General features: G+C 46.7%; 1 protein-coding gene across 3 annotated transcripts in view; it reads left to right on the top strand.

Annotated features, from left to right (window-relative positions):
* CFAP46 (cilia and flagella associated protein 46) overlaps positions 1-25,660 on the top strand; it is a 254,459-nt gene that overhangs the window by 22,804 nt on the left and 205,995 nt on the right. For all 3 annotated transcript variants that reach the window (XR_013214466.1, XM_077258533.1, XM_077258532.1), the window contains exon 10: positions 15,293-15,392. Coding sequence is in view for 2 of the 3 variants with exons in the window: in XM_077258533.1 (XP_077114648.1) it covers positions 15,293-15,392 (100 nt within the window). In the remaining variant the exon portion in view is untranslated. The remainder of the gene's footprint in view (positions 1-15,292; positions 15,393-25,660) is intronic.

Raw genomic sequence — 25,660 nt, 5'->3', positions numbered from 1 at the left:
GGCTAGTGTGTAATGTAGTAGGCTGGTGAGTAATGTAGTGGGCTAGTGAGTAATGTAGTGGGCTAGTGAGTAATGTGGTGGGCAAGTGAGTAATGTGGTGGGCTAGTGAGTAATGTAGTGGGCTAGTGAGTAATGTGGTGGGTTGGTGAGTAATGTAGTGGGCTAGTGAGTAATGTAGTGGGCTGGTGAGTAATGTAGTGGGCTGGTGTGTAATGAAGTGGGCTGGTGAGTAATGTAGTGGGCTAGTGAGTAATGTAGTGGGCTGGTGAGTAATGTAGTGGGCTAGTGAGTAAAATAGTGGGCTAGTGAGTAATGTAGTGGGCTAGTGAGTAATGTGGTGGGCTAGTGAGTAATGTAGTGGGCTGGTGAGTAATGTAGTGGGCTGGTGAGTAATGCAGTGAGCTGGTGAGTAATGTAGTGAGCTAGTGTGTAATGTAGTGGGCTGGTGAGTAATGTAGTGGGCTAGTGAGTAAAATAGTGGGCTAGTGAGTAATGTGGTGTGCTAGTGAGTAATGTAGTAGGCTAGTGAGTAATGTGGTGGGCTGGTGAGTAATGTAGTGGGCTGGTGAGTAATGTAGTGGGCTGGTGTGTAATGAAGTGGGCTGGTGAGTAATGTAGTGGGCTAGTGAGTAATGTAGTGGGCTGGTGAGTAATGTAGTGGGCTAGTGAGTAATGTAGTGGGCTAGTGAGTAATGTAGTGAGCTGGTGTGTAGTGAAGTGGGCTGGTGAGTAATGTAGTGGGCTAGTGAGTAATGTAGTGGGCTAGTGAGTAAAATAGTGGGCTAGTGAGTAATGTAGTGGGCTAGTGAGTAATGTGGTGGGCTAGTGAGTAATGTAGTGGGCTGGTGAGTAATGTAGTGGGCTGGTGAGTAATGTAGTGAGCTGGTGAGTAATGTAGTGAGCTAGTGTGTAATGTAGTGGGCTGGTGAGTAATGTAGTGGGCTAGTGAGTAAAATAGTGGGCTAGTGAGTAATGTGGTGTGCTAGTGAGTAATGTAGTGGGCTAGTGAGTAATATAGTGAGCTGGTGAGTAATGTGGTGGGCTAGTGAGTAATGTGGTGGGCTAGTGAGTAATGTAGTGGGCTGGTGAGTAATGTAGTGAGCTGGTGAGTAATGTAGTGAGCTAGTGTGTAATGTAGTGGGCTAGTGAGTAAAATAGTGGGCTAGTGAGTAATGTAGTGGGCTAGTGAGTAATGTGGTGGGCTAGTGAGTAATGAAGTGGGCTGGTGAGTAATGTAGTGGGCTAGTGAGTAATGTAGTGGGCTAGTGAGTAATGTAGTGGGCTAGTGAGTAATGTGGTGGGCTGGTGAGTAATGTAGTGGGCTGGTGAGTAATGTAGGGGGCTAGTGTGTAATGTGGTGGGCTAGTGAGTAATGTGGTGGGCTAGTGAGTAATGTGGTGGGCTGGTGAGTAATGTAGTGAGCTGGTGAGTAATGTAGTGGGCTAGTGTGTAATGTAGTGGGCTGGTGAGTAATGTAGTGGGCTAGTGAGTAAAATAGTGGGCTAGTGAGTAATGTGGTGGGCTAGTGAGTATTGTAGTGGGCTAGTGAGTAATGTGGGCTAGTGAGTAATGTAGTGGGCTAGTGTGTAATGTAGTAGGCTGGTGAGTAATGTAGTGGGCTAGTGAGTAAAATAGTGGGCTAGTGAGTAATGTGGTGGGCTAGTGAGTAATGTGGTGGGCTAGTGAGTAATGTAGTGGGACGGTGAGTAATGTAGTGGGCTAGTGAGTAATGTGGTGGGTTGGTGAGTAATGTAGTGGGCTAGTGAGTAATGTAGTGGGCTGGTGAGTAATGTAGTGGGCTGGTGTGTAATGAAGTGGGCTGGTGAGTAATGTAGTGGGCTAGTGAGTAATGTAGTTGGCTGGTGAGTAATGTAGTGGGCTAGTGAGTAATGTAGTGGGCTAGTGAGTAATGTAGTGAGCTGGTGTGTAATGAAGTGGGCTGGTGAGTAATGTAGTGGGCTAGTGAGTAATGTAGTGGGCTAGTGAGTAAAATAGTGGGCTAGTGAGTAATGTAGCGGGCTAGTGAGTAATGTGGTGGGCTAGTGAGTAATGTAGTGGGCTGGTGAGTAATGTAGTGGGCTGGTGAGTAATGTAGTGAGCTGGTGAGTAATGTAGTGAGCTAGTGTGTAATGTAGTGGGCTGGTGAGTAATGTAGTGGGCTAGTGAGTAATGTAGTGAGCTGGTGTGTAATGAAGTGGGCTGGTGAGTAATGTAGTGGGCTAGTGAGTAATGTAGTGGGCTAGTGAGTAAAATAGTGGGCTAGTGAGTAATGTAGTGGGCTAGTGAGTAATGTGGTGGGCTAGTGAGTAATGTAGTGGGCTGGTGAGTAATGTAGTGGGCTGGTGAGTAATGTAGTGGGCTGGTGAGTAATGTAGGGGGCTAGTGAGTAATGTAGTGGGCTAGTGAGTAATGTGGTGGGCTGGTGAGTAATGTAGTGGGCTGGTGAGTAATGTAGTGGGCTGGTGAGTAATGTAGGGGGCTAGTGAGTAATGTGGTGGGCTAGTGAGTAATGTGGTGGGCTGGTGAGTAATGTGGTGAGCTGGTGAGTAATGTAGTGGGCTAGTGTGTAATGTAGTGGGCTGGTGAGTAATGTAGTGGGCTAGTGAGTAATGTAGTGGGCTGGTGAGTAATGTAGTGGGCTAGTGAGTAAAATAGTGGGCTAGTGAGTAATGTGGTGTGCTAGTGAGTAATGTAGTGGGCTAGTGAGTAATGTGGTGGGCTGGTGAGTAATGTAGTGGGCTAGTGAGTAATATAGTGAGCTAGTGAGTAATGTAGTGGGCTAGTGAGTAATGTAGTGGGCTGGTGAGTAATGTAGTGGGCTAGTGAGTAATATAGTGAGCTGGTGAGTAATGTGGTGGGCTAGTGAGTAATGTGGTGGGCTAGTGAGTAATGTAGTGGGCTTGTGAGTAATGTAGTGGGCTGGTGAGTAATGTAGTGGGCTAGTGAGTAAAATAGTGGGCTAGTGAGTAATGTTGTGGGCTAGTGAGTAATGTGGTGGGCTAGTGAGTAATGTAGTGGGCTAGTGAGTAATGTGGTGGGTTGGTGAGTAATGTAGTGGGCTAGTGAGTAATGTAGTGGGCTGGTGAGTAATGTAGTGGGCTGGTGAGTAATGTAGGGGGCTAGTGAGTAATGTAGTGAGCTAGTGAGTAAAATAGTGGGCTAGTGAGTAATGTGGTGGGCTAGTGAGTAATGTAGTGGGCTAGTGAGTAATGTAGTGGGCTAGTGAGTAGTGTAGTGGGCTAGTGAGTAATGTAGTGGGCTAGTGAGTAGTGTAGTGGGCTAGTGAGTAATGTAGTGGGCTAGTGAGTAGTGTAGTGGGCTAGTGAGTAATGTAGTGGGCTAGTGAGTAGTGTAGTGGGCTAGTGAGTAATGTAGTGGGCTAGTGAGTAGTGTAGTGGGCTAGTGAGTAATGTGGGCTAGTGAGTAATGTAGTGGGCTAGTGTGTAATGTAGTAGGCTGGTGAGTAATGTAGTGGGCTAGTGAGTAAAATAGTGGGCTAGTGAGTAATGTGGTGGGCTAGTGAGTAATGTGGTGGGCTAGTGAGTAATGTAGTGGGCTAGTGAGTAATGTGGTGGGTTGGTGAGTAATGTAGTGGGCTAGTGAGAAATGTAGTGGGCTAGTGAATAATGTAGTGAGCTGGTGAGTAATGTAGTGGGCTAGTGTGTAATGTAGTGAGCTGGTGAGTAATGTAGTGGGCTAGTGTGTAATGTAGTGGGCTAGTGAGTAGTGTAGTGGGCTAGTGAGTAAAATAGTGGGCTAGTGAGTAATGTAGTGGGCTGGTGAGTAATGTAGTGGGCTAGTGAGTAATGTGGTGGGCTGGTGAGTAATGTAGAGGGCTAGTGTGTAATGTAGTGGGTTAGTGAGTAGTGTAGTGGGCTAGTGAGTAAAATAGTGGGCTAGTGAGTAATGTGGTGGGCTAGTGAGTAATGTAGTGGGCTAGTGAGTAATGTGGTGGGCTAGTGAGTAATGTAGTGGGCTAGTGAGTAATGTGGTGGGCTAGTGAGTAATGAAGTGGGCTGGTGAGTAATGTAGTGGGCTAGTGAGTAATGTAGTGGGCTAGTGAGTAAAATAGTGGGCTAGTGAGTAGTGTAGTGGGCTAGTGAGTAATGTGGTGGGCTAGTGAGTAATGTAGTGGGCTGGTGAGTAATGTAGTGGGCTGGTGAGTAATGTAGTGGGCTAGTGTGTAATGTAGTGGGCTGGTGAGTAATGTAGTGGGCTAGTGAGTAAAATAGTGGGCTACTGAGTAATGTGGTGGGCTAGTGAGTAATGTAGTGGGCTAGTGAGTAATGTGGGCTAGTGAGTAATGTAGTGGGCTAGTGTGTAATGTAGTAGGCTGGTGAGTAATGTAGTGGGCTAGTGAGTAATGTGGTGGGCAAGTGAGTAATGTGGTGGGCTAGTGAGTAATGTAGTGGGCTAGTGAGTAATGTGGTGGGTTGGTGAGTAATGTAGTGGGCTAGTGAGTAATGTAGTGGGCTGGTGAGTAATGTAGTGGGCTGGTGAGTAATGTAGTGGGTTGGTGAGTAATGTAGTGGGCTAGTGAGTAATGTAGTGGGCTGGTGTGTAATGAAGTGGGCTGGTGAGTAATGTAGTGGGCTAGTGAGTAATGTAGTGGGCTGGTGAGTAATGTAGTGGGCTAGTGAGTAAAATAGTGGGCTAGTGAGTAATGTAGTGGGCTAGTGAGTAATGTGGTGGGCTAGTGAGTAATGTAGTGGGCTGGTGAGTAATGTAGTGGGCTGGTGAGTAATGTAGTGAGCTGGTGAGTAATGTAGTGAGCTAGTGTGTAATGTAGTGGGCTGGTGAGTAATGTAGTGGGCTAGTGAGTAAAATAGTGGGCTAGTGAGTAATGTGGTGTGCTAGTGAGTAATGTAGTAGGCTAGTGAGTAATGTGGTGGGCTGGTGAGTAATGTAGTGGGCTGGTGAGTAATGTAGTGGGCTGGTGTGTAATGAAGTGGGCTGGTGAGTAATGTAGTGGGCTAGTGAGTAATGTAGTGGGCTGGTGAGTAATGTAGTGGGCTAGTGAGTAATGTAGTGGGCTAGTGAGTAATGTAGTGGGCTAGTGAGTAATGTAGTGAGCTGGTGTGTAGTGAAGTGGGCTGGTGAGTAATGTAGTGGGCTAGTGAGTAATGTAGTGGGCTAGTGAGTAAAATAGTGGGCTAGTGAGTAATGTAGTGGGCTAGTGAGTAATGTGGTGGGCTAGTGAGTAATGTAGTGGGCTGGTGAGTAATGTAGTGGGCTGGTGAGTAATGTAGTGAGCTGGTGAGTAATGTAGTGAGCTAGTGTGTAATGTAGTGGGCTGGTGAGTAATGTAGTGGGCTAGTGAGTAAAATAGTGGGCTAGTGAGTAATGTGGTGTGCTAGTGAGTAATGTAGTGGGCTAGTGAGTAATATAGTGAGCTGGTGAGTAATGTGGTGGGCTAGTGAGTAATGTGGTGGGCTAGTGAGTAATGTAGTGGGCTGGTGAGTAATGTAGTGAGCTGGTGAGTAATGTAGTGAGCTAGTGTGTAATGTAGTGGGCTGGTGAGTAATGTAGTGGGCTGGTGAGTAATGTAGTGAGCTGGTGAGTAATGTAGTGAGCTAGTGTGTAATGTAGTGGGCTAGTGAGTAAAATAGTGGGCTAGTGAGTAATGTGGTGGGCTAGTGAGTAATGTAGTGGGCTAGTGAGTAATGTGGTGGGCTAGTGAGTAATGAAGTGGGCTGGTGAGTAATGTAGTGGGCTAGTGAGTAATGTAGTGGGCTAGTGAGTAATGTAGTGGGCTAGTGAGTAATGTGGTGGGCTAGTGAGTAATGTAGTGGGCTGGTGAGTAATGTAGTGGGCTGGTGAGTAATGTAGGGGGCTAGTGTGTAATGTGGTGGGCTAGTGAGTAATGTGGTGGGCTAGTGAGTAATGTGGTGGGCTAGTGAGTAATGTGGTGGGCTGGTGAGTAATGTAGTGAGCTGGTGAGTAATGTAGTGGGCTAGTGTGTAATGTAGTGGGCTGGTGAGTAATGTAGTGGGCTAGTGAGTAAAATAGTGGGCTAGTGAGTAATGTGGTGGGCTAGAGAGTATTGTAGTGGGCTAGTGAGTAATGTGGGCTAGTGAGTAATGTAGTGGGCTAGTGTGTAATGTAGTAGGCTGGTGAGTAATGTAGTGGGCTAGTGAGTAAAATAGTGGGCTAGTGAGTAATGTGGTGGGCTAGTGAGTAATGTGGTGGGCTAGTGAGTAATGTAGTGGGCTAGTGAGTAATGTGGTGGGTTGGTGAGTAATGTAGTGGGCTAGTGAGTAATGTAGTGGGCTGGTGAGTAATGTAGTGGGCTGGTGAGTAATGTAGTTGGCTGGTGAGTAATGTAGTGGGCTAGTGAGTAATGTAGTGGGCTAGTGAGTAATGTAGTGAGCTGGTGTGTAATGAAGTGGGCTGGTGAGTAATGTAGTGGGCTAGTGAGTAATGTAGTGGGCTAGTGAGTAAAATAGTGGGCTAGTGAGTAATGTAGCGGGCTAGTGAGTAATGTGGTGGGCTAGTGAGTAATGTAGTTGGCTGGTGAGTAATGTAGTGGGCTGGTGAGTAATGTAGTGAGCTGGTGAGTAATGTAGTGAGCTAGTGTGTAATGTAGTGGGCTGGTGAGTAATGTAGTGGGCTAGTGAGTAAAATAGTGGGCTAGTGAGTAATGTGGTGTGCTAGTGAGTAATGTAGTGGGCTAGTGAGTAATGTGGTGGGCTGGTGAGTAATGTAGTGGGCTAGTGAGTAATATAGTGAGCTGGTGAGTAATGTGGTGGGCTAGTGAGTAATGTGGTGGGCTAGTGAGTAATGTAGTTGGCTAGTGTGTAATGTAGTGGGCTGGTGAGTAATGTAGTGGGCTAGTGAGTAATGTAGTGAGCTGGTGTGTAATGAAGTGGGCTGGTGAGTAATGTAGTGGGCTAGTGAGTAATGTAGTGGGCTAGTGAGTAAAATAGTGGGCTAGTGAGTAATGTAGTGGGCTAGTGAGTAATGTGGTGGGCTAGTGAGTAATGTAGTGGGCTGGTGAGTAATGTAGTGGGCTGGTGAGTAATGTAGTGGGCTGGTGAGTAATGTAGGGGGCTAGTGAGTAATGTAGTGGGCTAGTGAGTAATGTGGTGGGCTAGTGAGTAATGTAGTGGGCTGGTGAGTAATGTAGTGGGCTGGTGAGTAATGTAGGGGGCTAGTGAGTAATGTGGTGGGCTAGTGAGTAATGTGGTGGGCTGGTGAGTAATGTGGTGAGCTGGTGAGTAATGTAGTGGGCTAGTGTGTAATGTAGTGGGCTGGTGAGTAATGTAGTGGGCTAGTGAGTAAAATAGTGGGCTAGTGAGTAATGTGGTGTGCTAGTGAGTAATGTAGTGGGCTAGTGAGTAATGTGGTGGGCTGGTGAGTAATGTAGTGGGCTAGTGAGTAATATAGTGAGCTAGTGAGTAATGTAGTGGGCTAGTGAGTAATGTAGTGGGCTGGTGAGTAATGTAGTGGGCTAGTGAGTAATATAGTGAGCTGGTGAGTAATGTGGTGGGCTAGTGAGTAATGTGGTGGGCTAGTGAGTAATGTAGTGGGCTTGTGAGTAATGTAGTGGGCTGGTGAGTAATGTAGTGGGCTAGTGAGTAAAATAGTGGGCTAGTGAGTAATGTTGTGGGCTAGTGAGTAATGTGGTGGGCTAGTGAGTAATGTAGTGGGCTAGTGAGTAATGTGGTGGGTTGGTGAGTAATGTAGTGGGCTAGTGAGTAATGTAGTGGGCTGGTGAGTAATGTAGTGGGCTGGTGAGTAATGTAGGGGGCTAGTGAGTAATGTAGTGAGCTAGTGAGTAAAATAGTGGGCTAGTGAGTAATGTGGTGGGCTAGTGAGTAATGTAGTGGGCTAGTGTGTAATGTAGTGGGCTGGTGAGTAATGTAGTGGGCTGGTGAGTAATGTTGTGGGCTAGTAAGTAGTGTAGTGAGCTAGTGAGTAATGTAGTGGGCTAGTGAGTAGTGTAGTGGGCTAGTGAGTAATGTAGTGGGCTAGTGAGTAGTGTAGTGGGCTAGTGAGTAATGTAGTGGGCTAGTGAGTAGTGTAGTGGGCTAGTGAGTAATGTAGTGGGCTAGTGAGTAGTGTAGTGGGCTAGTGAGTAATGTAGTGGGCTAGTGAGTAGTGTAGTGGGCTAGTGAGTAATGTGGGCTAGTGAGTAATGTAGTGGGCTAGTGTGTAATGTAGTAGGCTGGTGAGTAATGTAGTGGGCTAGTGAGTAAAATAGTGGGCTAGTGAGTAATGTGGTGGGCTAGTGAGTAATGTGGTGGGCTAGTGAGTAATGTAGTGGGCTAGTGAGTAATGTGGTGGGTTGGTGAGTAATGTAGTGGGCTAGTGAGTAATGTAGTGGGCTGGTGAGTAATGTAGTGGGCTGGTGTGTAATGAAGTGGGCTGGTGAGTAATGTAGTGGGCTAGTGAGTAATGTAGTGGGCTGGTGAGTAATGTAGTGGGCTAGTGAGTAATGTAGTGGGCTAGTGAGTAATGTAGTGGGCTGGTGAGTAATGTAGTGGGCTAGTGAGTATTGTAGTGGGCTAGTGAGTAAAATAGTGGGCTAGTGAGTAATGTAGTGGGCTAGTGAGTAATGTGGTGGGCTAGTGAGTAATGTAGTGGGCTGGTGAGTAATGTAGTGGGCTGGTGAGTAATGTAGTGAGCTGGTGAGTAATGTAGTGAGCTAGTGTGTAATGTAGTGAGCTGGTGAGTAATGTAGTGAGCTGGTGAGTAATGTAGTGAGCTAGTGTGTAATGTGGTGTGCTAGTGAGTAATGTAGTGGGCTAGTGAGTAATGTGGTGGGCTGGTGAGTAATGTAGTGGGCTAGTGAGTAATATAGTGAGCTGGTGAGTAATGTGGTGGGCTAGTGAGTAATGTGGTGGGCTAGTGAGTAATGTAGTTGGCTAGTGTGTAATGTAGTGGGCTGGTGAGTAATGTAGTGGGCTAGTGAGTAATGTAGTGAGCTGGTGTGTAATGAAGTGGGCTGATGAGTAATGTAGTGGGCTAGTGAGTAATGTAGTGGGCTAGTGAGTAAAATAGTGGGCTAGTGAGTAATGTAGTGGGCTAGTGAGTAATGTGGTGGGCTAGTGAGTAATGTAATGGGCTAGTGTTTAATGTAGTGGGCTGGTGAGTAATGTAGTGGGCTAGTGAGTAAAATAGTGGGCTAGTGAGTAATGTGGTGGGCTAGTGAGTAATGTGGTGGGCTAGTGAGTAATGTAGTGGGCTAGTGAGTAATGTGGTGAGTTGGTGAGTAATGTAGTGGGCTAGTGAGTAATGTAGTGGGCTGGTGAGTAATGTAGTCGGCTAGTGAGCAATGTAGTGGGCTGGTGAGTAATGTAGGGGGCTAGTGAGTAATGTAGTGGGCTAGTGAGTAATGTGGTGGGCTAGTGAGTAAAATAGTGGGCTAGTGAGTAATGTGGTGGGCTAGTGAGTAATGTAGTGGGCTAGTGTGTAATGTAGTGGGCTGGTGAGTAATGTAGTGGGACGGTGAGTAATGTAGTGGGCTGGTGAGTAATGTAGGGGGCTAGTGAGTAATGTAGTGGGCTAGTGAGTAATGTGGTGGGCTAGTGAGTAATGTAGTGGGCTGGTGAGTAATGTAGGTGGCTAGTGAGTAATGTGGTGGGCTAGTGAGTAATGTAGTGGGCTAGTGAGTAATGTAGTGGGCTGGTGAGTAATGTGGTGGGCTAGTGAGTAATGTAGTGGGCTAGTGAGTAATGTAGGGGGCTAGTGAGTAATGTAGTGAGCTAGTGAGTAAAATAGTGGGCTAGTGAGTAATGTGGTGGGCTAATGAGTAATGTAGTGGGCTAGTGTGTAATGTAGTGGGCTGGTGAGTAATGTAGTGGGCTGGTGAGTAATGTAGTGGGCTAGTGAGTAATGTGGGCTAGTGAGTAATGTAGTGGGCTAGTGAGTAATGTAGTGGGCTAGTGAGTAATATAGTGAGCTGGTGAGTAATGTGGTGGGCTAGTGAGTAATGTGGTGGGCTAGTGAGTAATGTGGTGGGCTGGTGAGTAATGTAGTGAGCTGGTGAGTAATGTAGTGGGCTAGTGTGTAATGTAGTGGGCTGGTGAGTAATGTAGTGGGCTAGTGAGTAAAATAGTGGGCTAGTGAGTAATGTGGTGGGCTAATGAGTAATGTAGTGGGACGGTGAGTAATGTAGTGGGCTGGTGAGTAATGTAGGGGGCTAGTGAGTAATGTAGTGGGCTAGTGAGTAATGTGGTGGGCTAGTGAGTAATGTAGTGGGCTGGTGAGTAATGTAGTGGGCTGGTGAGTAATGTAGGTGGCTAGTGAGTAATGTGGTGGGCTAGTGAGTAATGTAGTGGGCTAGTGAGTAATGTAGTGGGCTGGTGAGTAATGTGGTGGGCTAGTGAGTAATGTAGTGGGCTAGTGAGTAATGTAGGGGGCTAGTGAGTAATGTAGTGAGCTAGTGAGTAAAATAGTGGGCTAGTGAGTAATGTGGTGGGCTAATGAGTAATGTAGTGGGCTAGTGTGTAATGTAGTGGGCTGGTGAGTAATGTAATGGGCTGGTGAGTAATGTAGTGGGCTGGTGAGTAATGTAGTGGGCTAGTGAGTAATGTGGGCTAGTGAGTAATGTAGTGGGCTAGTGAGTAATGTAGTGGGCTAGTGAGTAATATAGTGAGCTGGTGAGTAATGTGGTGGGCTAGTGAGTAATGTGGTGGGCTAGTGAGTAATGTGGTGGGCTGGTGAGTAATGTAGTGAGCTGGTGAGTAATGTAGTGGGCTAGTGTGTAATGTAGGGGGCTGGTGAGTAATGTAGTGGGCTAGTGAGTAAAATAGTGGGCTAGTGAGTAATGTGGTGGGCTAATGAGTAATGTAGTGGGCTGGTGAGTAATGTAGTGGGCTAGTGAGTAATGTAGTGGGCTGGTGAGTAATGTAGTGGGCTGGTGAGTAATGTAGTGGGCTAGTGAGTAATGTGGTGGGCTAGTGAGTAATGTAGTGGGCTATTGAATAATGTAGTGGGCTAGTGAGTAATGTAGTGGGCTGGTGAGTAATGTAGTGGGCTAGTGAGTAATGTGGTGGGCTAGTGTGTAATGTAGTGGGCTGGTGAGTAGTTTAGTGGGCTAGTGAGTAGTGTAGTGGGCTAGTGAGTAATGTAGTGGGCTAGTGAGTAATGTGGTGGGCTGGTGAGTAATGTAGTGGGCTAGTGAGTAATGTAGTGGGCTAGTGAGTAATGTAGTGAGCTGGTGTGTAATGAAGTGGGCTGGTGAGTAATGTAGTGGGCTAGTGAGTAATGTAGTGGGCTAGTGAGTAATGTAGTGGGCTAGTGAGTAAAATAGTGGGTTGGTGAGTAATGTGGTGGGCTAGTGAGTAATGTAGTGGGCTAGTGAGTAATGTAGTGAGCTAGTGAGTAAAATAGTGGGCTAGTGAGTAATGTGGTGGGCTAGTGAGTAATGTAGTGGGCTAGTGTGTAATGTAGTGGGCTGGTGAGTAATGTAATGGGCTGGTGAGTAATGTAGTGGGCTGGTGAGTAATGTAGTGGGCTAGTGAGTAATGTGGGCTAGTGAGTAATGTAGTGGGCTAGTGAGTAATGTAGTGGGCTAGTGAGTAATATAGTGAGCTGGTGAGTAATGTGGTGGGCTAGTGAGTAATGTGGTGGGCTAGTGAGTAATGTGGTGGGCTGGTGAGTAATGTAGTGAGCTGGTGAGTAATGTAGTGGGCTAGTGTGTAATGTAGTGGGCTGGTGAGTAATGTAGTGGGCTAGTGAGTAAAATAGTGGGCTAGTGAGTAATGTGGTGGGCTAGTGAGTAATGTTGTGGGCTGGTGAGTAATGTAGTGGGCTAGTGAGTAATGTAGTGGGCTGGTGAGTAATGTAGTGGGCTGGTGAGTAATGTAGTGGGCTAGTGAGTAATGTGGTGGGCTAGTGAGTAATGTAGTGGGCTATTGAATAATGTAGTGGGCTAGTGAGTAATGTAGTGGGCTAGTGAGTAATGTAGTGGGCTGGTGAGTAATGTAGTGGGCTAGTGAGTAATGTGGTGGGCTAGTGAGTAATGTGGTGGGCTGGTGAGTAATGTAGTGAGCTGGTGAGTAGTGTAGTGGGCTAGTGAGTAGTGTAGTGGGCTAGTGAGTAATGTAGTGGGCTGGTGAGTAATGTAGTGGGCTAGTGAGTAATGTAGTGAGCTGGTGAATAGTGTAGTGGGCTAGTGAGTAATGTAGTGGGCTAGTGAGTAATGTAGTGGGCTGGTGAGTAATGTAGTGGGGTAGTGAGTAATGTGGTGGGCTAGTGTGTAATGTAGTGGGCTGGTGAGTAGTGTAGTGGGCTAGTGAGTAGTGTAGTGGGCTAGTGAGTAATGTAGTGTGCTAGTGTGTAATGTAGTGAGCTGGTGAGTAATGTAGTGAGCTAGTGAGTAATGTGGTGGGCTAGTGAGTAATGTAGTGGGCTGGTGAGTAATGTAATGGGCTGGTGAGTAATGTAGTGGGCTGGTGAGTAATGTAGTGTGCTAGTGTGTAATGTAGTGAGCTGGTGAGTAATGTAGTGGGCTAGTGAGTAATGTAGTGGGCTGGTGAGTAATGTAGGGGGCTAGTGTGTAATGTAGTGAGCTGGTGAGTAATGTAGTGGGCTAGTGAGTAATGTAGTGGGCTGGTGAGTAATGTAGGGGGCTAGTGTGTAATGTGGTGGGCTAGTGAGTAATGTGGTGGGCTAGTGAGTAATGTAGTGGGCTAGTGAGTAATGTAGTGGGCTGGTGAGTAATGTAATGGGCTGGTGAGTAATGTAGTGGGCTGGTGAGTAATGTAGTGTGCTAGTGTGTAATGTAGTGAGCTGGTGAGTAATGTAGTGGGCTAGTGAGTAATGTAGTGGGCTGGTGAGTAATGTAGGGGGCTGGTGTGTAATGTAGTGAGCTGGTGAGTAATGTAGGGGGCTAGTGTGTAATGTAGTGAGCTGGTGAGTAATGTAGTGGGCTGGTGAGTAATGTAGTGGGCTGGTGAGTAATGTAGTGGGCTGGTGAGTAATGTAGTGGGCTAGTGAGTAATGTAGTGGGCTAGTGAGTAATGTAGTGGGTTGGTGAGTAATGTAGTGGGCTAGTGTGTAATGTAGTGGGCTGGTGAGTAATGTAGTGGGCTAGTGAGTAATGTAGTGAGCTGGTGAGTAATGTAGTGAGCTGGTGAGTAATGTAGTGGGCTGGTGAGTAATGTAGTGGGCTAGTGAGTAATGTAGTGAGCTGGTGAGTAATGTAGTGGGCTAGTGAGTAATGTTGTGAGCTGGTGAGTAATGTAGTGGGCTGGTGAGTAATGTAGGGGGCTAGTGAGTAATGTAGTGGGCTGGTAAGTAATGTAGTGGGCTGGTGAGTAATGTAGGGGGCTAGTGAGTAATGTAGTGGGCTGGTGAGTAATGTAGTGGGCTGGTAAGTAATGTAGTGGGCTGGTGAGTAATGTAGGGGGCTAGTGAGTAATGTAGTGGGCTGGTGAGTAATGTAGTGGGCTGGTAAGTAATGTAGTGGGCTGGTGAGTAATGTAGGGGGCTAGTGAGTAATGTGGTGGGCTGGTGAGTAATGTAGGGGGCTATTGAGTAATGTAGTGGGCTGGTGAGTAATGTAGTGGGCTGGTAAGTAATGTAGTGGGCTGGTGAGTAATGTAGGGGGCTAGTGAGTAATGTAGTGGGCTGGTGATGCCAAATTTTTAATGAAACACAACTGAAAAAGTGACTTTTAGTTCAAGTACACTAAATTAGAAAAACAAATAGAAACTGCCCCCACAGGTGGACAATCCCTTTAAATGAATCCATTGGATGGCATAGAACATCAATGTCACATCCTGGAAAACTCTTCTTTACTGTCTTCTGACCAGCATTGAGACCCTTCACCCTGGGGGAGAGGGGGTCTATATTTTGTGAGCTGAGTAATCCGCTCCTTTGACTTTTAGTGTGAAAATCACTTTATGTCTCCCCAATGTTTATTTAATTCTCTTAAAGCGGTATTCCCATTTTATACATTGATGGCGTAATAAAGAGATCATTGCTAGAATTGCCGGATAGATCTTCACTGCTGAAACCTTCTGTTATCTGGTGATTAAACCCTCATTCATTGATTTCTGGCCGCCTGCATCCACATATAGTTCATGATGGGGGTCCCATAATATAAGATGACAGAAGATAAATGAAGATGGGATCATCATTTAAAGGGGGTTGTTAGCTGGAATGCTTATTGTAAAGCCCCATCAGATTGTCCACATCAGGATTATTCTCATCGTGGCTGATGCAGAGTTTTCTCCACATCCGAGAATATCGCTCCCATTATGCTAGTCAGACTCTGATCAGAGCGGGATCCGATTTTCTCGAAGGTGGAGAGAAAGTAAAAGCTTCTCCACCTTCTTTATAATGTCAGTCTGGGAAAATCAGACTGCACTCTGATGTCATCCAAGTGCGGTCCGATTTGTTTCCACGGACCCGTAGAGTTGAATGGGCGAGTGCCACCTGATTCTTGTAATCAAACCATGCATGCTGCGAAATGTTTTCTTGGACATGTGCACAGCCTCATAGATTAACCACTTATTGCACTCGTCCGAATAAAACGGCCGTCTGTACGAGCCCCCAAGGTGATAACTTGTGAATTGTTAGTGAGTGTCCGACCGCTGGGACCCTCACCGATCCCCCCCTGAATAGAGCCTGGACACCACTCCTTTCCTATGGGTCATTTCAGGGTAAGGCTGTGTGCACACATTGCATTTTTGCAACTTTTTTTTTTTTTCAGTGCAGATTTGTCATAAACTTTGAAAGGTTTCATGATGCCAGCAAAGTGAATGAGAATCCTGACGACTCGTGCACACTATTGTTATTTGTGACTTGGTGGAGATTAATCTGCAGAATGTCTGTTCTTTCAGGGTTTTTGCTGCAGATTTTACCCATACTAATGAATGGGGAAAAATCCTCTTTAAAAAATGCAGCAAAAATGCATGTTTTTGCCGCTGATTTTTTTCTGCCAAGAGGTGCAGAAATGGTGCGGAAATGTCAGCACCAAATGCTTAACGTGTGCACATAGCCTTACATCCGCACAGAGCCTCCTGCATTGTTGAGAACTTTAGACAATGGAAGGTCTAAACAAGAAGCTTAAAAGTAACAATCTGGATGGGAGGGAATTTGTAAATTCCTAGCATTGGCGCACACACAGGCGATATCGTAGCAGAGGACAGCATTTAGGGGGGACGTTTTCCCTCTGCCTCTAATACCGTAGTGTCGTGAGAACGCTGTTTAGTATTAGGTGTCTGTGAGTAGTATCGGATCCAGGCTTCTTATCTGCAGTAAATCCACAGCCGGACGTAATACGCTGCATCGCTTTCATTTATACTGATTTCTGCACAATTGTCCTGTTCCTTTACAGAACTCCTCTGCTGATTGATCTCGCTCGTCTCTCCACGGATTTAAAATGCAATCAACTGGCTGACGCTTGCATCAATGATCTGAAGACCGCAGATATCGCTGTACGTTCCCAGGCTTTGTGTCTATCACATGCTGTGAGCTGCTCTCTTACTATGTCGTTCTGATTTATGGGGATTTATTTGATTATAAAGCTGGAGCACGGCTTCTGAGCCGGAGTGCATGGCTGATGGTTGTGGACCCCACCTCTATGACCGGCACCTCCTGTGATGAGGCAGCCAAATATACATCCATCATTGAGAAGAGGGCTGATGCCAATGTCTGCACCTGACTCTTAGAAGACCAAGTGAGAAGTGTAACTGCTACCTTGCTTTTGGACAGAGAGGCTAAGTGCCGGAATTGGCGCATCTTCCAGATGTGCCTTTTCTGGGGTGGCTGGGGGCAGATGTTTGTAGCCAGGGGGGGTCCTATAACCATGGTACCTCCCTAGGCTATAGATATCTGCCCTCAGTCACTGGCTTCACCACTCTGGTGGAGAAAATTGCGCGGGAGCCCACGGCAGTTGTTTCTGTGAAAACATTATTTTATTAAATACATACAGGTCCCACATTTTACACACACCTAGTATTAACAGTATTAGTCGCTGACATATATAAATCTAGCTGTTCTACAATGGTTTAAAGTATGTAATCCATGTCTCCTATCCTGTCAGCTTCTGCAATGATTTTACAGAAGCCGACAAATGAATTATCGTCTTTTCTCCTATCTGTCTATGATATATATATACCTATATTATGTGTATATATCTATTCTATTCTAAAAGCTATTCTATACTATACTGTACACGGCATCTGCCGGCTTTCAATCCATATATCATATACTGTATATATATCTATATATATAAGAGGCATCGTGATTACTCACTAATCCCGCCCCCTGCACAGTAGCTCCGCCCCCCACATCACCACACACAATCCCGCCCCCCACCACATTACCACACATAATCCCGCCCCCCCACCACATCACCACACACAATCCCACCCCCCACCACATTACCACACAATCCCCCCCACTACATCACCACACATAATAACATAGTAACATAGTAACATAGTTATTAAGGTTGAAGGAAGACTTTAAGTCCATCTAGTTGAACCCATAGCCTAACCTAACATGCCCTAACATGTTGATCCAGAGGAAGGCAAAAAAAAACCATGTGGCAAAGAGTAAGCTCCACACTGGGGAAAAAAATTCCTTCCCGACTCCACATACGGCAATCAGACTAGTTCCCTGGATCAACACCCTATCAAGGAATCTAGTGTATATACCCTGTAATATTATACTTTTCAAGAAAGGCATCCAGTCCCCTCTTAAATTTAATTAATGAATCACTCATTACAACATCATACGGCAGAGAGTTCCATAGTCTCACTGCTCTTACAGTAAAGAATCCGCGTCTGTTATTATGCTTAAACCTTCTTTCCTCCAGACGTAGAGGATGCCCCCTTGTCCCTGTCACCAGTCTATGATTAAAGAGATCATCAGAAAGGTCTTTGTACTGTCCCCTCATATATTTATACATTAACATAAGATCACCCCTTACTCTTCGTTTTTCCAAACTAAATAGCCCCAAGTGTAATAACCTATCTTGGTATTGCAGACCCCCCAGTCCTCTAATAACCTTGGTCGCTCTTCTCTGCACCCGCTCCAGTTCAGCTATGTCTTTCTTATACACCGGAGACCAGAACTGTGCACAGTATTCTAAGTGTGGTCGAACTAGTGACTTGTATAGAGGTAAAATTATGTTCTCCTCATGAGCATCTATGCCTCTTTTAATACATCCCATTATTTTATTTGCCTTTGTAGCAGCTGCCTGACACTGGCCACTGAATATGAGTTTGTCATCCACCCATACACCCAGGTCTTTTTCATTGACGGTTTTGCCCAGAGTTTTAGAATTAAGCACATAGTTATACATCTTATTACTTCTACCCAAGTGCAGGACCTTACATTTATCCCCATAATCCCTCCCCCCCACCACATTACCACACATAATCCCGCCCCCCACCACATTACCACACATAATCTCACCCCCCACCACATTACCACACATAATCCTGCCCCCCACCACATTACTACAGATAATCCCGCCCCCCCACCACATTACCACACATAATCCCGCCCACCACCACATTACCACACATAATCCCGCCCCCACCACATTACCACACATAATCTCACCCCCCACCACATTACCACACATAATCTCACCCCCCACCACATTACCACACATAATCCTGCCCCCCCACCACATTACTACAGATAATCCCGCCCCCCCACCACATTACCACACATAAACCCGCCCCCCACCACATCACCGCACATAATCCTGCCCCCCACCACATTACCACACATAATCCCGCCCCCCACCACATTACCACACAATCCCGCCCCCACCACATTACCACACATAATCTCGCCCCCACCACATTACCACATATAATCCCGCCCCCCACCACATTACCACACATAATCCTGCCCCCCCACCACATTACCACACATAATCCTGCCCCCCCACCACATTACCACACACAATCCCGCCCCCCCACATTACCACACACAATCCCGCCCCCCACCACATTACCACACACAATACCGCCCCCCCACCACATTACCACACATAATCCCGCCCCCCACCATATTACCACACATAATCCCACCCCCCACATTACCACACGAGGTTCCGTCTCCACACATTACCACACGTGGCTCCGTCCCCACACATTACCACATGAGGCTTTGTCCCCCCACATTACCACACGAGGCTCCGTCCTCACACATTACCACACGAGGCTCTGTCCCCACACATTACCACACGAGGCTCCATCCTCCCACATTACCACACGAGGCTCTGTCCCCACACATTACCACACGAGGCTCCATCCTCCCACATTACCACACGAGGCTCTGTCCCCCCACATTACCACACGAGGCTCTGTCCCCCCACATTACCACACGAGGCTCCGTCCCCACACATTACCACACGAGGCTCCGTCCCCACACATTACCACACGAGGCTCTGTCCCCACACATTACCACACGAATCCAGTTTGCTTTTGATTTTACACTGTGAATAAAATGTATTAGTGTTATTCTGATTTACCACCTGCGTAAGCGCTATTGAATGTTGTCATTATTTACTTTAGTTTAAACACTAGCAGCGTTAATTAGATAGCAATGAACATGCCGAGCGTTAGCTGGCTGGAAACAGCTAGTATGTATAAATATATATATATATATATATATATATATATATATATATATATATATATATATAATTGTCTAAGGGGCACTTCCGTCTGTCTTTCTGTCTGTAACGGAAATACTGCGTCGCAGAGTGGTCGCGGCCGCCAGGCCGCGACCAATCAGCGACAGGCACAGTCCGGCCGAGAATTAATCCCTCCCTACTTCCGTCCAGTCAGTGCCCGGCGCCCGCTCCATACTCCCCTCCAGTCAGCGCTCACACCGGGTTAATGGCAGCGTTAACGGACCGCGTTATGCCGCGGGTATCGCACTCCGTTAACGCTGCTATTAACCCTGTGTGACCAACTTTTTACTATTGATGCTGCCTATGCAGCATCAATAGTAAAAAGATTTAATGTTAAAAATAATAAAAAAACAAAAAACCTGCTATTCTCACCTTCTGTCGTCCGCCATGCGCGCGCGGCTGCCGCCAGCTTCCGTTCCCAGAGATCCATTGCGAAATTACCCAGAAGACTTAGCGGTCTCGTGAGACCGCTAAGTCATCTGGGTAATTTCGCAATGCATCGCTGGGAACGGAAGCTGGCAGCAGCTGCGTGCGCATCGGGACAGCTTCGCTGGACGCCAGCGGGTGAGTATATAACTATTTTTAATTTTAATTATTTTTTTTAACAGGGATATGGTGCCCACACTGCTATATACTACGTGGGCTTTGTTATATACTGCGTGGGCTGTGTTATGTACTATGTGGGCTGTGTTATATACTGCATGGCTGCTATATACTACGTGGGCAGTGTTATATACTACGTGGGCAGTGTTATATACTGCGTGGGCTGTGTTATATATTGCATGGCCTGCGTTATATACTGCGTGGCCTGTGTTATACTGCGTGGGCTGTGCTATATACTGCGTGGGCTGTGCTATATATTACGTGGGCTGTGTTATATACTACGTGGCTGTGTTATATACTGCGGGTCTGCTATATACTACATGGCTCCTATATACTACATGGCCTGTGCTATATACTATGTGGCTGCTATATACATACATCCATACATATTCTAGAATACCCGATGCTTTAGAATCGGGCCACCATCTAGTACTGTATATACTCGTGTATAAGCTGAGTTTTTCAGCACATTTTTTTTGTGCTAAAAAAGCCTTCCCTAGGGCTTATACACGAATCATTGTCCCATAAGACGGTAGGGGAGGGGGAGTAACGGAGCAGCGGGTGACAGGAGGCAGAAGCCGGCTGCTGTGGCTAAAGCCTGTGCCCGCTGCTAAAAAGAAATGATTATTCACTGCACTTGCATTGAAGATTCATTTCTCTTATAGTGTGCACAGTGTCAGCAGCAGTTCCCGGCTTCAAAGCAGCTGCCGGGCTATCACGTGTGCCCGCTCATCAAGGTATTGAATATTCACCTCTCTCAACTCCCATAGGTGTGGAGAGAGGTGAATATTCATTACCTTAATGAGTGGGGACACGTAATCACTCAGCCGGAAGAGCTGCTGGCACCGGAACAAGATACTGAGAGGGCGCGCAGGGAAGGTAAGTAGGATGTTTTTTTTATGCTTTTCTCATAGGGGCCATACCGACAAGGATGGTGATGAGGAACCATGTAGACAAGGATGGGAATAAGGAGCCATGCAGATAAGGATGGGAATAATGAGCCATGCATACAAGGATGGGAATAAGGAGCCATGCAGACAATGATGGGAATAAGGAGCCATGCATACAAGGATGGGAATAAGGAGCCATGCAGACAAGGATGGGAATAAGGAGCCATGCAGACGAGGATGGGAATAAGGAGCCATGCAGACAAGGATGGGAATAAGGAGTCATGCATACAAGGATGGGAATAAGGAGCCATGCAGACAATGATGGGAATAATGAGCCATGCAGACAAGGATGGGAATAAGGAGCCATGCAGACAAGGATGGGAATAATGAGCCATGCAGACAAGGATGGGAATAAGGAGTCATGCAGACAAGGATGGGAATAAGGAGCCATGCATACAAGGATGGGAATAAGGAGCCATGCAGACAAGGATGGGAATAATGAGCCATGCAGACAAGGATGGGAATAAGGAGCCATGCAGACAAGGATGGGAATAAGGAGCCATGCAGACAAGGATGGGAATAATGAGCCATGCAGACAAGGATGGGAATAATGAGCCATGCAGACAAGGATGGGAATAAGGAGCCATGCAGACAAGGATGGGAATAATGAGCCATGCAGACAAGGATGGGAATAAGGAGTCATGCAGACAAGGATGGGAATAAGGAGTCATGCAGACAAGGATGGGAATAAGGAGCCATGCATACAAGGATGGGAATAAGGAGCCATGCAGACAAGGATGGGAATAATGAGCCATGCAGACAAGGATGGGAATAAGGAGCCATGCAGACAAGGATGGGAATAAGGAGCCATGCAGACAAGGATGGGAATAAGGAGCCATGCAGACAAGGATGGGAATAATGAGCCATGCAGACAAGGATGGGAATAAGGAGCCATGCAGACAAGGATGGGAATAATGAGCCATGCAGACAAGGATGGGAATAAGGAGTCATGCAGACAAGGATGGGAATAAGGAGCCATGCATACAAGGATGGGAATAAGGAGCCATGCATACAAGGATGGTGATGAGGAACCATGCATAAAAGGATGGGAATAAGGAGCCATGCAGACAATGATGGGAATAAGGAGCCATGCAGACAAGGATGGGAATAAGGAGCCATGCAGACAAGGATGGGAATAATGAGCCATGCAGACAATGATGGGAATAAGGAGCCATGCAGACAAGGATGGGAATAAGGATTCATGCAGACAAAGATGGGAATAAGGAGCCATGCATACAAGGATGGTAATAAGGAGTCATGCATACAAGGATGGGAATAAGGAGTCGTGCAGACAAGGACGGGGATAAGGAGCCATGCAGACAAGGATGGGGATAAGGAGTCATGCATACAACGATGGGAATAAGGAGTCATGCAGACAAGGATGGGAACAAGGAGCCATGCAGACAAGGATGGGGATAAGGAGCCATGCAGACAAGGATGAGAATAAGGAGTCATGCATACAAGGATGGGAATAAGGAGCCATGCAGATAAGGTTGGGAATAATGAGCCATGCAGACAAGGATGGGAATAAGGAGCCATGCATACAAGGACGGGGATAAGGAGCCATGCAGACAAGGATGGGGATAAGGAGTCATGCATACGAGGATGGGAATAAGGAGTCATGCAGACAAGGATGGGAATAAGGAGCCATGCATAAAAGGATGGGAATAAGGAGCCATGCAGACAAGGATGGGGATAAGGAGCCATGCAGACAAGGATGGGGATAAGGAGCCATGCAGACAAGGATGAGAATAAGGAGTCATGCATACAAGGATGGGAATAAGGAGCCATGCAGATAAGGTTGGGAATAATGAGCCATGCAGACAAGGACGGGGATAAGGAGCCATGTAGATAAGGATGGGAATAATGAACCATGCAGACAAGCATGGGAATAAGGAGCCATGTAGATAAGGATGGGAATAATGAGCCATGCAGACAAGGACGGGGATAAGGAGCCATGCATACCAGGATACGGATGAGGGGACAATGCATACCTGGATTATTCTCGAGTCAATAGGTTTTCACAGTTTTTCAAGGCAAATTAGGTGTCTCGGCTTATACTCGGGTCGGCTTATATATGAGTATATACGGTACTTCTTTTTGTGTAATACCCAACCAGTAAGGACACGGTAAGGTGACAGCTGCCATTCTTCAGGCACAGTTGGCCTATTGGACCACACTGCCAACTTTTACATAATTATAAATATTTGCTGGAATTTTGTTTCTTTCACCTCCTGTAAAAACAAGCATTTACCTCCGACCTTTGTAATGATGGGTTTTATGTGGTCTGTGTGAAATGTCGGACATTGATCAATGACTGTAAGAATATCCTCAGGATGGGATAAGGATGAGTATGAAGATGGCTGCTTTGCTGACTGAGCACAGACCAGATATAATCACTGGTAAAAAGCACAAAGGAACGATGAACATTTCTGCAGGGTGTTCGCTTCCCTGTTCCTCCGGACACTGACTTGCATACAGATGAGATCCGTGGAGCTATGGAGACCTTTCTGGTAGCCGCTCTATATGTTCTCCTGACCTGTGCGTCCACCGCTGATGTAGAAGGGTAAATCCCGCAGAGCAGTAGGTCGCCCGTCTCTACCATACACCGATCCCTACTTGTATTTCATATAAAAATGGCATGTGTAATTGATCTTCTGGGATAAGATTATTTTATTAATGCAAAGCTCTACTTTATAAGTAAAAGCCAATACTTTGTGTTACGTATCTTGCACTGATCGCCAGTCACAGTATATCTTCCAGCATGTTGTCACCCAGAGCCGCATTCAAAATTCAGCAGCCTACACTTTGCAATCTTTCACAACTTTTCTTAAAGGCACAGGATAGGTTTATAAACATACTAGATGGTAGCCCGATTCTAACGCATCGGGTATTCTAGAATATGTATGTAGTTTATTTATGAAGATTTTAGAATAATACATTGAATACACAGGATTCGGCTGTCCGCGACCAATTAGCGAAGCGTGGTTCAAATCCCGCGCCAATTCGCGGCCGGACTGCGCCTGTTGCTGATTGTTTGCGGCCGGCCACGTAGTATATAGCACAGCCCACGTAGTATATTGCACAGCCCACGTAGTATGTTGCACAGCCCACGTAGTACATTGCACAGCCCACGTAGTATATTGCACAGCCCACGTAGTATATTGCACAGCCCATGTAGTATATTGCACAGCCCACGCAGTATATTGCACTGCCCACGTAGTACATTGCACAGCCCAAGTAGTACATTGCACTGCCCAAGAAGTTCATTGCACAGCCCACGTAGTATATTGCACTGCCCACGTAGTACATTGCACAGCCCAAGTAGTACATTGCACTGCCCAAGTAGTACATTGCACAGCCCACGTAGTATATTGCACAGCCCACGTAGTATATAGCAATGTGGGCATCATATCCCTGTTAAAAAAAAGAATTAAAATAAAAAAGTTATATACTCACCTTCCGTTGGCCCCGGATCCAGGCGAAGCGGTTACCGACGCTCCTCGTGCGCTCCGGTCCCAAGAGTGTGTAGCGCCCCCACTGTTGCAGGGCCGAGGGGTACCCGGTACCGGGCCTCTGAGTCTCTGCTCTGGAGTTGTCACGGTGGCTAGACCCGGTCCGTGACCCTGCTGAGGGGCGTACAATGAAGGTGGAGGTATGGTGACGATGTTATGGTGCGGTGAAATGCCGGTCGCGGTAAATAACGAGGACACCAGGTTGCAGTCTCTTTACCTCTTTACTGAAGGCTTCAGGATCCTCAATCCGGAATACGGTTAACCAGGCTGCGCAAGTCCGGCCGGTCCGATGGCACCTCCAGAATTCCCTTTGCAGGTGGAAATCTGTGCCTACCTTCTAGCGCTTGTGTGTTGTGGTCCTCCCCTGCTGTGCTTACGGGATAGTCCCCACAACTGTTGTGTCTGTTTCTCGTGTTCCCTGACAACTCGATTCTGATGTTCTTCCACGTCCCCCAGATCTTATGGTTAGGACGCACCCGTATGACGGGGAGGCTCGGAGCTCTTCCGGGACTCTAGCGTCGCCCCACTCCTGTTGTTACCCCCCCCTGTGTCTTCCTAGGTCAATTGGGTGAGACAGCCCGCCTATAACTGACTGTCCTGCCGTAGGTTTGAAGTTTGGCCTGGAGCTCTATACTTCCTCGGCGTTCCGGCCACCGGTTACGCGCCTCAGTAGGATGTTGCCTCGTCTTACAGCACGACTCCTACTGGTATTCTCCTTGTTGCGTTGATCTCGTTTCTCACTCAGCACAATAAACCTCGCTTCTTGTCCTTTCTTGGGGTACCGCCGCTATATCGTGCAGGCGCGGTCCCGTAACGTTCTCTCTGGTCGCTAGGCCTCTGTCAGGATCCCACCCCTGACAGGGACCCCTCTGAATCTTCCCCTACAACACCCTCTGCCACAAGGTGTTGCCTGGTTCCAACCCAGTCAGCTTTCTGAACTAACTTCCTATCCAACCCCCAGTTTTACCAGACTGTGAGGAGTGGCCTAATGCATAGTGCCCTTAGCTCCCCCTGGAGGCCAGACTGTGAAATGTATTGGTGTCTGTGATACCTGGTCAGATGAACTCCTTCAGTGCCATCAGACGTACCATAGCCCCCCTTAGCGGTGGAGCACCAGTACTGCAACGACCAGGACTCTGGGGCGCTGCACTCCCCCCCGGTTAAATCCAGTACTCCTGGACTGGGAAGAAATCAACAATACATGTCAGCAAAAAGACATACAATTTTGAAAATGCAAGTACAAGTAAACTTTTTAACAGAGCTTCCCTTTATGGGAGGTGAGGACACTTGAACGTTACAAACATGGTTAAATTCTTTAAATAACATACTATAAATAACTTTTCTTACCCAACCGGGTATTCTGCTAAGTGCAAAATCTTTTTTTTGAACAATAATTTAACTTTGCCTTTAAGGACGTACTCGCTGAATCCACTAAAGACCTTCTTATAAAACATTATAAGGCTAATCAACTTTTTCTTCATTTTCCCTCTTTACGTCTGCAGGACCGCCTGTCCTATCTGCTCCAGGCCTACTGCCTCCCCTTTCTGTTTCAGGACCGCCCCTTTCTGCCCGGGCCTACTGCCTTTCTGCTACTATACACAGTATAGAACGTATCATCCATCTCTCAGTTCAGGATCACCGAGCCATCTCTGTATGGCTCCTAGGAGGACTCACCGACTAACCCCGTACGGGTTCACTTCCTGTCCTCATTCTCTAACACATTATTTAACATTCCTTACAATCAACTGTCTGACTACATATAACTTCACATGTAAGCATTATCATTATTTCTCTTTAAGGCATCATTGTACTTTAAGTGCTATCAATGAACGTTCCCTTTAAGAAGGAACCAAGTCTCTATGAGGTAGTGCAACTTCTCAAGCTGCAAGTCTGTTCGCAGTAAGGACTCCGGTGCTGGTTCCAAGACCAGTGTCTTCGCAAAGAGTCCTTTTCTTGTGTAAAACCAGTAGAGGGCA

This window comes from Ranitomeya variabilis, chromosome 4 (assembly GCF_051348905.1).
Source record: "Ranitomeya variabilis isolate aRanVar5 chromosome 4, aRanVar5.hap1, whole genome shotgun sequence".
NCBI classification, from domain to species: Eukaryota; Metazoa; Chordata; class Amphibia; order Anura; family Dendrobatidae; genus Ranitomeya; species Ranitomeya variabilis.
Note: the sequence above shows the minus strand (reverse complement) of the source record. Positions and strands in the feature narration are given on the sequence as shown.